At 37.8% G+C, this 14,124-nt stretch overlaps 2 protein-coding genes across 2 annotated transcripts; both read right to left on the reverse strand.

The window, feature by feature from the left end:
- Positions 1–340: 340 nt before the first annotated feature.
- Positions 341–1,648, reverse strand: LOC126751184 (RNA polymerase II elongation factor Ell-like). The gene has a single exon (XM_050461229.1). The coding sequence runs from the start codon at positions 1,646–1,648 to the stop codon at positions 341–343; it is 1,308 nt and encodes a 435-aa protein (XP_050317186.1).
- A 2,569-nt stretch (positions 1,649–4,217) lies between these two features.
- On the reverse strand, positions 4,218–5,756 carry LOC126751185 (RNA polymerase II elongation factor Ell-like). Its single transcript, XM_050461230.1, has one exon. The coding sequence runs from the start codon at positions 5,754–5,756 to the stop codon at positions 4,218–4,220; it is 1,539 nt and encodes a 512-aa protein (XP_050317187.1).
- Positions 5,757–14,124: the final 8,368 nt, after the last annotated feature.

A 14,124-nucleotide genomic window follows, 5' to 3' on the forward strand; every position in this document is an offset into this window, starting at 1 on the left:
GCCTGAAAAAGTAAAGTTTGTTCAAAGTTTTAAATATAAGCAAAAATGGTTAAAAGGTGGTTAAAATGCGGATTTACAGATTGTCTATTTATTCTTAGAATTATTATTTATAACATATAAAACTTATATAGAAAACTAAACTAATCACTATTTAATTCTTAATCCCAGTCCTCTCCAAATAATTCAATAATTCTTTGCTTCTTTCTGGATTTTGTTAAAGTCTCGCTCTTCTTTGACAATTTTGGGGTTGTGTCAAAGTTTTGATCTGAAGACTTGGGGTCATTGGTGGTTACTTTTGTAGGGGTCGCACGAAAAGATCAAGTTCTTTTTTTGAATATCATCAAAAAAGATCAATTCTTTTTAGTGGCGGGTGCCGCTTTTCCCAGTCATCTCTGGCAAGTTCCGTTGAGGTTTTGTTGGGGTTCCTTTTAAGTGCCCGGTCATTGGTGGTTACTTTTGTAGGGGTCGCAATATCATCGCCGAAAAGATCAATCAACCTATATTCTTTTTTAGTGACGGGTGCTACCGGTTCAGCCAAACTCTCAGTCCTCTCTGTCAAGTTCCGTTGGGGTTGAGTTTGTTGCTGTAGGTCAGAGTTTGTAGTCTTTCTTTTATGAGACCCGCCTTTGGTAGTTCTCTTTGTAGGGTTTGTAATATCATCTCCGAACAAATCAATTAATGTATAACTCTTTCTTGTCGCTGGTGCTGCTGACTCCGCTAGACTCCCGTTCCTCTTTGGCAGATCACGTTGGGGTTCAGTTCGCTGCTGTTTGACATCACTATTTGGTGTATGCTTGTCGCCATTGCTACTCGAGCTGTCATTTACTTGATCCTTAGAATCATTTTTCGCCCAATGGTTATTGCAATGCGTTGATTTGGTAATTGTTTTGTTACTATTGATTGAGTTGGAGCTGACCAAGACACGATTAGTGGTATCTTTCTTCGTCGAATGGCTACTGAACTGTGCTTTATTATTATCAATTTTGTTACCGATCCTGTTGGAGCTGGCGACGTCATGTTTACTGTTAGGGATCACACGACTTATACGTTGCTTCTTTGGTGGTGGTAAATATTCGTATTCCAAACTGTCTATCTGTTGTGTGGGACTAGATAGTGGACTCAGGCTCCCACACGAGCTGCTGTCGTTCGAATTGTGTGATGGAGATAGGTCTTGTGGCTTATTCCGCTTGACTTGATTCTGCTCATCCTCAGTATAGAAGGGCCAATTTCCATTCACGTCTTCCCACACATGCCCACGTAAGCGGTATACATTGTTGCGGACTGAAGCAATATCCATGAGTGTGCTTTTAATGGACGAGCGGTCATCATCACGAATTCCCTCCTTTTGCAGTCGTGAAAATAGCTCGAATTTGCTGAATGGTTTCAATGCCAACAAGTGAATGAGTCGTTCCCGGATATGACAACAAGATACCCCAGATGTGTTTACACTTTTTGAGACTTCACATGAGCTTTCAATGGTCGAATTGTCTGATGGAGTTGGGTTTCGTGGCTTATTCCACTTGACTTCATTCTGATCTACCTTGGTCGAGTTGTGTGATGGAGTTGGATCTTGTGGCTTATTCCGCTTGACTTCATTCTGCTCTTCCTCAGTATAAAAGGGCCAATTTTCATTTACATAATACCACATATGCACTCGAAGGTTGTACTTTTGGTTCCGGAGCTGAGCAATAGCCATGAGTATGCTATTAACAGACGAGTGCTCATGATTTCGAATTCCTTCCTTTTGCAGCCGTGAAGTTAGCTCTAACCTGCTGAATGGCTTCACTGCTAATAAGTGGATGAGTCGTTCGCGAATACTACAACGAGATACGTCAGCTGAATTTAGACTTTTCGAAGTGTTCTCTTTTTCATATGTAGAACGATGTCGGTTTTCACTATAACGATCGATTTTGTGTCCAGAATAACCGTTGCTGGAAATATTTGATGCCATAATTTTTCTGAAAGAGCTTGTTTATACTTGAAATTTACTTGTTTCTCTAACGAATAGATTTTTGGTTTTGAACTATATTTTCACTTTCGCGGTCTATTTATACGGACATGCTTAGGTATGTTTCAGACTCATCTACCTGTTTCCAAAAAGATGGGTATGAAGGAGTGATCTATTGTTTCATATAGCAGGTAAACGGAGAGAAAACTTGCAACCCAGTTAAGTTTAACCCAATTACAAGAATAGACTTTACCAAAAGACTCAAAACATATCAACATAAATTTCAGACGCGTCTACCTGTTTACAAAAAGGTGGGTCTCTAAGTGGGAACTGTTGCTTCGTATACCAGGTAGATAGATAGAGATAATTTTTTCCAGAACCTACCGTGCAGGTACAAAACCCAATTCACGAACAGACTTTAACAAAAGACTCTAAACATAAAAACAAAGGGAAACCTGATTTCCTTATATTCAACACAGGAGAATGGATAGTGAAATGTTTTCTACGTTGATTATTTCAGAAACCAAGATCTGATCGAAGACTGGGAAACACTTTCATTAGAAGTCTTTTTTCTATACATATAGGGGCTAAAGGAAGTAAGGACAAGCTTAAATATATTTTTATCACATGGGCGTTTCAAGATTATCATATTTCGATAGCCTCAATTTTCAAATTCCAATAGAGCCTGTTTACCTGTCCATACAAGAATAAGAAATCTTGCTGATATCGGTCAGAGCTAAAGTTTAATGAATATTTTTTCAAAACATTAACATGGTGAACGCAGTGGACTTCCAAAGATGTTGTTACCGACACCGTAAAACTCCACTAAACAGATCTTCGAAATAGAAGATACTCTAAAGGTATTATTCACTAATATTTGATATGATAAATCTCTGTTAAAAGTCAGAGGCGAGAACTCACTTTTGACTAAAAACATCGACGGGTTGATGATTCGAAGCAAGGTTTTGAAACGATTATGCGTAATAAACCCGAGTTCTTGCGACGATATGAGGCAATGGATGAACCATGGCTGTCTCATTTCACTCCGAGGTCCAATCGATAGTCATCCGAGTGAACCTCACACGTCGAATCCGTTCCAAAACATGGAAAAACGCAAAAGTTAGCTGGCAAGGTTATGACGCCTGTATTTCAGTATGGGAATGGAATAATTTTTTTGACTATCGTGAAAAAAGATCATTAACAGCGAAATGCGAAATCGCCGAAAACCGGTCAAATTTGAAGAAAAAGAAAGTGTTGTTTTACCAAGACAATGCAAGGTGTCACCAGTCAGTGGAAGCGATGGCAAAAATCCAAAAATTGAGTTTGAATTACTTCCACATTCACCGTATTTTCATAAAAAACTGCGAGACATAGAGAAATGTGTAATCATATTTTTTTATATAGACATATGTATATACATACGTATATTATTCTGGTGAATCGAAAACTTTGCGCTTGCTATATTTGGTTTGATTATACCAGTCTATATAATTTATACCAGTTGTGTATTCGAATCGGCATTTTTCACCACTGCTAAGGGAATCAAATGAATAATAATTGCATTATATATGTACTATTTATATTTCGGGATTTGGCAACCCTAGTAGTAGTCTGACAACTCAGGAAGTTTTACATCTTTGATATCTATTTACGAAGCTCTTAACTCTGCTCAGTTGAATAAGGAAAATTAATACACATTTGTTAGTAAGGTAAACAGGCTCTAAGCGCATAAAAACTACGGCAAAATATACAGTTTGCGCTTAAAAAGTACATTGATATTGTACAATTCTTGTTAAACGATCGCGTATAGTGAAAAATCACGGATCTTAAACTATTTCCCACCAATTATATTTATATCTGAGAAAATTTAAATATTTTAGTAGCTCATTCAGGATTTAAAATGGATCATAACAAGAGTTCATATTGCTCGGGAGTACTGTTAGAAAGCAACAGAAAGCACTTGAAGTACTTTAACCTCATCATTGAAGAACGACTTTTCAGGGCTAATTAAAATTTACGAGAAACGATACCACAACAAAATTGCAAAAAATCCAAAATAATGTGGTGGGTCAAAGATACTCTTGACCTTTTCCATTATTCGTAAAGCCTGAAAACATTTTGTTCAGAGTTTTAAATATAAGCAAAAATGGTTAAAAGGTGGTTCAAATGCGGATTTACAGATTGTCTATTTATGTATTCTTAGAATTATTATTTATAACATATAAAACTTATACAGAAAACTAAACTAATCACTATTTAATTCTTAATCCTAGTCTTCTCCAAATAATTCAATAATTCTTTGCTTCTTTCTGGATTTTGTTGAAGTCTCGCTCTTCTTTGACAAGTGCAATTGGGGTTGTGTCTGGCGCCGTAAGTTTTGATCTGAAGACTTCTTTTTATGCCGCTTTTCCCGGTCATTGGTGGTTACTTTTGTAGGGGTCGCAATATCATCACCGAAAAGATCAATCAACCTATATTCTTTTTTAGTGGTGGGTGCCACCGTCTCCGCAAAATTCTCAGTCATCTCTGGCAAGTTCCGTTGAGGTTGTTGTTGGTGTTGGTTATGATCTGTAGCCTTCCTTTTAAGTGTCCGGTCATTGGTGGTTACTTTTGTAGGGGTCGCAATATCATCACCGAAAAGATCAATCAACCTATATTCTTTTTTAGTGACGGGTGCCACCGGCTCCGCCAAACTCTCAGTCCTCTCTGTCAAGTTGCGTTCAGGTTGAGTTTGTTGCTGTAGGTCAGAGTTTGTAGCCTTCCTTTTATTAGACCCGCCTTTGGTAGTTCTCTTTGTAGGGTTTGTAATATCATCTCCGAAAATATCAATCAATGTATAATTCTTTTTTGTCGCTGGTGCTGCTGACTCCGTTAGACTCCCATTCTTCTTTGGCAGATCACTTTGGGGTTCAGTTCGTTGCTGTTTTGAATTTCCATCGTTATTCAGTTTAAGTTGGTCGCCATTGCTTCTCGAGCTGTCATTTACTTGATCCTTAGAATAATTTTTCGTCCAATGGTTATTGCAATGCGTTGATTTGGTAATTGTTATGTTACTATTGATTGAGTTGGAGCTGACCAAGACACGATTAGTGGTATCTTTCTTCGTCGAATGGCTACTGAACTGTGCTTTATTATTATCAATTTTGTTACCGATCCTGTTGGAGCTGGCGACGTCATGTTTACTGTTAGGGATCACACGACTTATACGTTGCTTCTTTGGTGGTGGTAAATATTCGTATTCCAAACTGTCTATCTGTTGTGTGGGACTAGATAGTGGACTCAGGCTCCCACACGAGCTGCTGTCGTTCGAATTGTGTGGTGGAGATAGGTCTTGTGGCTTATTCCGCTTGACTTGATTCTGCTCATCCTCAGTATAGAAGGGCCAATTTCCATTCACGTCTTCCCACACATGCCCACGTAAGCTATATACATTGTTGCGGACTGAAGCAATATCCATGAGTATGCTTTTAATGGACGAGCGGTCATCGTCACGAATTCCCTCCTTTTGTAGTCGTGAAAATAGCTCGAATTTGCTGAATGGTTTCAATGCCAACAAGTGAATGAGTCGTTCCCGGATATGACAACAAGATACCCCAGATGTGTTTACACTTTTTGAGACTTCATATGAGCTTCCAATGGTCGAATTGTCTGATGGAGTTGGGTTTCGTGGCTTATTCCACTTGACTTCATTCTGATCTACCTTGGTCGAGTTGTGTGATGGAGTTGGATCTTGTGGCTTATTCCGCTTGACTTCATTCTGCTCTTCCTCAGTATAAAAGGGCCAATTTTCATTTACATAATACCACATATGCACTCGAAGGTTGTACTTTTGGTTCCGGAGCTGAGCAATAGCCATGAGTATGCTATTAACAGACGAGCGCTCATGATTTCGAATTCCTTCCTTTTGCAGCCGTGAAGTTAGCTCTAACTTGCTGAATGGCTTCACTGCTAATAAGTGGATGAGTCGTTCGCGAATACTACAGCGAGATACGTCAGTTGAATTTAGACTTTTCGAAGTGTTCTCTTTTTCATATGTAGAACGATGTCGGTTGTCACTATAACGATCGATTTTGTGTCCAGAATAACCGTTGCTAGAAATATTTGATGCCATGATTTTTCTGGAAGAGCTTGTTTATACTTGAAATTTACTTGTTTCTCTAACGAATAGATTTTTGGTTTTGAACTATATTTTCAATTTTGCGGTTTATTTATACGGACATGCTTAGGTATGTTTCAGACGCAACTACCTGTTTACAAAAAGGTGGGAAGGTATAATCTATTGTTTCGTATAGCAGGTAGATACATATAATGTTTTCGAGGACTTCCCGAAAATATGCCCAGATATGTTTTAGAGGCGTCTACCTATTTACAATAAGGTGGGCCTGAAGATATGATCTTTTGTTTCGTTTAGCAGGTATGCGGATAGTTACAGATAATTTTTTTCCAGAACCTACAATGTTGATATAAACTTTACCCAATTCAGGAGCAGACTTTAAAAAAAGACTCAAAACCTAAAAACAAAGGGAAACCGGATTTTTTTAAATTCAACAAAGGACAATGTTTATTGAAATGTTTTGTACGTTTATTAACTTAGAAACCAAGATCTGATCAAAGACTGGGAAAGTTTTTTATTATTCAAGGGTTGCAATATTAGAGTCAATCGGCATTTAAGAAGTCTTTATTCTATGCATATAGGGGATAGATGAAGTAAGGACAAGTTTAAACACATTTTTAACAAATGGGCATTTTATTTTCAAGAAGAGAGTCCCTTAAAACACCATTAAGATATCTTGGTGGACCTAATGCCGGTCGGTCTGATTTCAACAAGTTTTAGAGGAGCAGGGTACTTGAGACACTGCTTTTGTAAAGTTATATTTCGATAGCCTCAATTTTCAAATTTCAATATCGTACAAATATAAGGAATCATGCGAAAGATATGGCCGACTGTAAATAAAATTAGAAACTTAAAAACATCATTTCTTTCCGAAGTCCAGTCGACAGTTATCCGAGTGGACTTCATACGAAATGGGAAGAACCTACAACTGTGATCAACCAAGGTAATGCACCGCGTCACAAGTCAGTGAAAAATATGGAAAAAATCCATGAATTGGGCCATTCATTGCTTTCGCATCAACCGTATTCTCCAGAATACGTCCAGTCTCTCAGCGACTATTATTTGTTCTCAGATCTCAAAAGAATGCTCGCTGGGAAGAAATTTTCGTCGAATGAAGAGGTGATCGCCAAAACTGAGGCCTATCTTGAAGCAAATGACAAGCAAAAGCAAAGGATACAAAAGTGGTATCGAAAAGTTAAAGGGTCGCTAAAATAAAAAAAAAATCGAATTGTGCGGACAAATGTGTTTTACTATGGTAGGACGGGGACTTTTCAATTGCCTTGTTATATTTACGCACATAACTTCAAGATTATGTGCATTTGCCAGACTTGTTAGGAATGTGTACTAATTGTTTATTATTCTTTGGCGTTCATTGAATATTCTTACTTTAGTGATCTTTGCTTCTTCAAATCAATGCTGAATACCTTTATTTATAGAACAGTTTATATTTAAACGTCTTAAAGTCGACAGTAAAGGTTTATTGCGTTTAAATAATAATAAATATATTTTAAATTTTCACATTTTGCTTACGTTGAAAGCAATAAAGAAATTCCAGCATATTTATGGTCGCATTAAATTTAGAGCAATTCTATAAATAATGGATCTTATGAAGATATGCGTTGGCAGACGTGATCGCCATTTGCTGAAGTAATTAATTTGTTAAAATAATAAACACAATTTTTATAAGAAAGCTAAAAATTTGCAAAAGAGCTCATGGAAATAATAAAAACAAATTGTCGATTGGAATTATGAGGTGATGCTATAAATACTTACCCTACAGAAGATACGTGGCTAAGTAATCGTGCAGCTATTCGTACGTTCTTTAAATATTGCAATCTCGTTTCATCGTTGTGCTCAAACCATTTGTTGTACTCAATGAAACTCCTTATTTCCGTTCTGCTTTTTGTAGATAGACATTGAAATTTTGGTACCTATTGTATACCAAGAGTTCTACGTCGGAATTATGGGAACATAAATTATGAACAAGTGTAGGTGACCTGCCAGTGAGCTTAATATCTTCCTGCATTTATTGATAACGTTGGAATTTATCTTTAGCGCCAGACCATCTATATATATGGTAAAACTACCATATACTGCATTCTCCCGTAGTTATATAGTAGAACTCCACAGGCCTTCAATGACTGGTACTTGGGAGATGCCAGTTGATTTTGGTAGATGATTTTGGAGAGAGAGAAAAAGCGCAATATCAAGATCCTAGCCCTATACCCCCTCCCTACTCCACATGCCATTTTGGGCCCGCTGATATAAATTGAGATAGTATTATGATCTTCTACTAAACCTCTGTTCGTTTGGAGCGTATTCTTACCTGGCAGGTACCATTGAACTTCAACCTTGGAAGGATAAAATCTGACCTATCTGGCACAGCCGCTTAGGAGATGCTAGCTGATTTTGGTAAATTGATATAAAGAGAGAGGGAGAGAGAGAGAGAGCACTATACCCCCGTCTCTACTCCACAGACCATTTGGGAGCCGTTTATATGGATCCAGATAGTATTATGCTAACCTACTAAACCTCTTCTTGACTGGAGGGTATTTTTACCTGGCAGTGTTCACAGCTTTTCATGTTCCCAATACTTATCTCCTTGATTCTATCAAAAAATGTTATTTTGATTATATAAGCAGTTGATGCAGAATCATATTGAGCCCATCAGTCGGACATGACTTAATAGCCCCGATAACCGGTGCACAAGCTGTATACCGCTATCACAAAGTACACAGGATGTCGCAGCACTTTTGATTTGAGTAATTTTATTGTACCGACGATGGAAGTGAGAGTCGGTTAATGGTGGCACAACTTTGTTTTCTTGGCCAAATGACGCTCACTTTCCCGAAATTCGTATCAAGGCACAAGGGTAGCGACCCAATAATTCAGCACATTGGAATTGTTTTGCCTTTTCCCGGTAGTTGGTGACATCACACTAAATGAATTCCAGAAAACGGTAACCATTGCTTTTTGGGTCGATAAGACAGTATCATCTTTTTGGAACAGGTTAGATAGTTTCCTTGATCTCAGCTGCATACCAGTTGATCGACTCTTCGTTAAAGGCCACGATACGATGCAGGAGCTCTTTCGGATTGCACTTGAACAGCATCAAACAGTGATTTAACTGGTTTTACCATTACGCTTGTTGTAGGGAGTGTGCAAGCACAGCATTCATCTGGTGGACAGCATTCTGTTGAGATGTTTACTGTCTCAGCTATCTTGTGCATCTTCAATCGGCGACCTACCAATACCAAATCGTAGACTTTAGTCAAGTTATAATTGTTGTTTTTTGTGCAGGTAGGCGTGGTTCTTCAAGAACTGACACGCGACCTCGTTAAACCAATTTTTAATGGTCGCTTTGAAAGGAATTTGTTTGTTAAAATTCGTTTAAAATTTTAATTTGAAATCGAGCGCTGAACTTTTTTGAAACTGTATGGAAAAATATCCTAAAAATACTCGCTTTGAGGGTTCAATATAAAGAGACCTAAAACATAAATGAATACGATTTTTTTTCAGATCGATTTGAAATCGACCTGTCAAAACTGCTGATAACACTGATAATATTTCCCCTAATGAAAAAAAATGGAAGATTGTAGATTAAATATTTCTTCTCATATTTAATTGAAGAGATTGGTACTCGTCCTCGTGGCTACTAAAAGTGTTCTCTTCTACAATTTTTCATTGATAATGAAAGTTATAGATTTGATGTCAAATCCAACCAAGCGAAGCCAAAACACACAAAATGAAACGAAATCTGCTTTAAGTGAACTTCAGTCGCTGAAATGAAACCAAAGTGCGAGGAATGAGGCAATCGAAAAGGTAATAACTAAACAGGTTCGCAGCAGCGTGGCCATAAAGACAGACACTAAATGACTCAATATGAAAATACTAGTAGCTTTGCATACTTATACTGAAATATTGGTCTTTACGAAATGGAGGAGTTGCGAGGTTAAGATCCGCTTATGAGGAAAGCGGTATTGTTGGCTTGATAGTTATGTAATAAAGTGATATTGTTATTTTAGTTAATTAAATTATTATTTATTATTTTCTGAAACCTTGTTTGGTATTGAACGGTTCGGAGAAATCCTTTCTGATCCTGAGTACACATAAATTTTAATCGTCTGACATGCTTTCGTCTGACCATATTCTACAAGAAGCTGATGCATGCTCCTTATCAGTTCTAAATAGCCTTCAGAATTTACAGAAATATGGACTCTAGTTAAAACACATTCTTAATGAAATGTTAAGAAACAAAAGCTAAGAGCAAGTTACAGAGTTGTTATTTTAAGGTATTTACAGTGGTTTGTGTCTTCGCTACTTAAAGCTATTTGTTATATATATGACCTTGACTAAAAAAAAATGTCAAAACAAAATGTACGGAAAAGCTAGTTAAAACTAATATGTTAAGAAACAAAAGCTAAGAGCAAGCGACTATTTTAAAAGCTTTACATGTGGTTTGTGTCTTAGCTACTTAAAGCTGATTTGTTATATTTAAAGCTTTAAACCATATTGGAAAACAAAGCAGACCGACTTTTATATTCATAAGATTTTGATGTTTGGTATGCGTCTTAGCTAATAATTTTCGGTATACCAAACATAGATTTCTGGTGCTTGTTAAGTGATAGCTAAAACAATTTGAACCATTTCATATTTCAAAAATATTTTCAAACTCCAGTTAGGTGATACTGTGTGCTTTAAACAATGAAAAAAATTACATAACTTGGTTTGTGTAAAATTCAAACATCTAATAGGTTTGTGTCTTTGCTAGCTTATTTCGCTTTGCCCTACTCCTTGAGTTTATAGCAAAAATGTTGACTTTTCTTCTTATTAATTAATTAATTTAATTTAGTTTTTTTTTTTTTTCAAAGAAGACCAATTTGTTTTTGAAAAATTGTTAAAGACAATTCATCCCCCTTAAAAATTTTTAAGTGCCGTCAATGCTCGCAGCTATCATGCTATACTATATATGTATATATATATATATATGCACATGCCAAATTAAATATAGTGTGTGTTACTAAAAGGCAATTCTACAAATAACCACTGTCAATTTTGTTTGCGCTGGTTTTCTGTTGTCATTGTTCTTGCTTCTGCTGCTATGATGGCCAAGTCAATTTTTGCAAAGCGATTTTATGACAACATGAAATTGTAATGAGTGCCGCATGCACAGAATTTTAAAAGTATTTCCCCCCAATGGCGTTGGAATAAGTTCAAATAAAAATGAAGTAATTAAATAACTATAAAAATAAGGGAAAATTCTGCTGCGCCGAGACTATAATACCTTACATGTACATATGCGTTCTTTATAGCATAAAAGGGTATAGAAAGATGTTTAATTTGATTTTTATTGGTCAGTTTGTATGGCAGTTATATGTTATAGTAGCCCGATGAAACAATTTTTTTCGGAGATTATAACGTTGTATCGGACGATAATCAGTGTTAAATTTGGTGAAAATATATCGCCGAATTGATACATTTTTCATGCAAAGACTTGATTTTGATCACTTAGTTTATATGGCAGCTATAAGCTATAGTGATCCGATCTGAACAATTAGTTCAAAGATTGTACCGTTGACTTGGAAAATAACCTATACCAAATTTCGTCACGATATCTGGTCAAATAAAAGCGTGGTCCATACAAGAACTTGTTTCCGATCGTTCAGTATATATGGCAGCTATATGCTACAGTGATCCGATTTGAGCAATATACTCACAGATTGTGGATGTGGCACAGATAAAAATCTAAGATAAATTTCGTGAAGCTACCTTATCAATTAACAAAGCTTTCCATATAAAGACTTGAGTTTGATTAGTCAGTTTGTATGGCAGCTATATCGGCGATTCCGACTAATTTGCAACTTCTTGCGAATGAAAGGACGTGTGCAAAATTTCATATCGATATCTCAAAACCTTACCTTGTGGCGATATGTTAATACTGTTTAGGGTATAAAAAAAAAACAAAAACAAATAAATAAGTAAACAAAGAATTTAATAAAAATCGAACTGACTTGAAAATATTAAAAAATGCCGCAGAAATCAACATTTGATTGAAAACGCTCACATGACGTTCGATTTCAAGTACATATGTGTGTGTCTGTTTAATGCAGCGCTTGAGACATTAAAGCTCACCACCCACCATCCGCATCCGCATTCGTTGTACCCATATTTCAGACATACCAGCATAATTTACCATAACCAACGCCACCAGCAGTGTCACCAGCGCGTGAGTGGAAGCGCCATTGTCGGTGTCGGCAGCAAGACTAAATGAATTCCAAGCGAGCGTGCGCCGCTTGGCCCATTACCATCCACACTGGCAATTTGAGTGGCTGGCCGCGTACCGACGAATGCATTTGCGAATGCCGATCACGTTTCAACGAGCGAAAACGTGCAACAGTAGCGCCAGTCGAAATTGAACCCTTTTCGCCGTAAATGCCGTATGCGGCATACCACTGTTGTCATTGTTGTTGTTATTGCTTTTATTGCCATATCGCTATTGTTATACTCCACTTGTTATAGTTGTTGTTGTTGGTCACAAATACCCGTTGCCTTATTAGCCATGCAGCGCTGCACTGCCGTGCACTTCACTCGAGTCGACGGTGTGGCGGGGCGTATGAGTGCCCTGGCATTGCGCTGACGGGCCCCAAAAGCCAATGCGAAACTCGCGCCCACACATGCAGACACAAACACACACACGTACGCATACAGAGCAACAAAAGCAGACCTCATCAAATGCATATTTGATGAAGCCGACTTCGTTTGACCAAAGTGCTTCGTTTGTTTGCTTTTGTTTTTGTTTTGGTGTGGCCGTTGGCTGCTTGCACGCCGCCACGTTGTTATTGAAGGTCAATTCAATTTTGCCAGTAATTTATAATCGCTGACTAAACGCTTGTCTGTACACACCACTTACACCAGTTGTACGCACCTGTTTGTCTCTCCTTATGCTCCCCAGTGTCTATTCGCTTTGGGCCGCAATTTGATTTGTGGTATTGACTGAAGTCGTGGAAATAATTCGCATTGTCACAGAGCTGCTCAGATATGCGCCACATGTTGAGAATTTCTAATGAAACAACGGCATTTTGGTGGATGTGTTGCAAAGCGTTGCTTTAAGTGTGGTGGCGGCTTTGTGGAGTGAGGTCCTGCAATTTGTGAAATCACATTGGCTGAAATTGAACTTATTTTGCACGGTAGTTTTCTTGAATACCTCGTAAAGAAAGCTCTACTGTGATCTGATGGTTCCGCACTAAACTGCGTTTCCACATTAGTGACTTTGTTTAAGTGTCATACTGTTGGGTTGTGCGAATATGTTGATTTTCTTCTTTCAGTCAAAGAAATCGGCAGCTGAAGCTCATCGGGAACTTCAAAAAGTTAACGAGGGTGCTGTCTAAGTGAAAAAACGTGCCGTGATTGGTCTCGTCGCTTCAAAGGCGGCGATTTCGATGTTAACGGCTGTCCGCGTAGCGAAAAAAGGGAGGAATTGGAGACGTTGCTCGATGAGGATCCGTGTCAACATTGTAAGTCATCCGCTAAGGCATTTCAAAGCAATTACATGCGCTGGGAATGAATCAGACGGAACTTATGTTCTTTATGACCTCAACACCAGCAAGCGCGAAAATGTATTTCTGCTGCATGACAACGCTCGGCAATTTGTAACAAATAAGTGGTAATTAGAAGGGACAAGGTATTGACTATTAAGCGGGTGGCACAAAAATGCCTAAACGCTATTTTTATACTCTCGCAACAAAGTTGCTAAGGAGAGTATTATAGTTTTGTTCACATAACGGTTGTTTGTAAGTCCTAAAACTAAAAGAGTCAGATATGGGGTTATATATACCAAAGTGATCAGGGTGACGAGTAGAGTTGAAATCCGGATGTCTATCTGTCCGTCCGTCCGTCTGTCCATCCGTCTGTCCATCCGTCCGTCCGTGCAAGCTGTAACTTGAGTAAAAATTGAGATATCATGATGAAACTTGGTACACGTATTTCTTGGCTCCATAAGAATGTTAAGTTCGAAGATGGGCAAAATCAGCCCGCTGTCACGCCCACAAAATGGCGGAAACCG

Source organism: Bactrocera neohumeralis, chromosome 2 (genome assembly GCF_024586455.1).
Source record: "Bactrocera neohumeralis isolate Rockhampton chromosome 2, APGP_CSIRO_Bneo_wtdbg2-racon-allhic-juicebox.fasta_v2, whole genome shotgun sequence".
NCBI lineage: Eukaryota > Metazoa > Arthropoda > Insecta > Diptera > Tephritidae > Bactrocera > Bactrocera neohumeralis.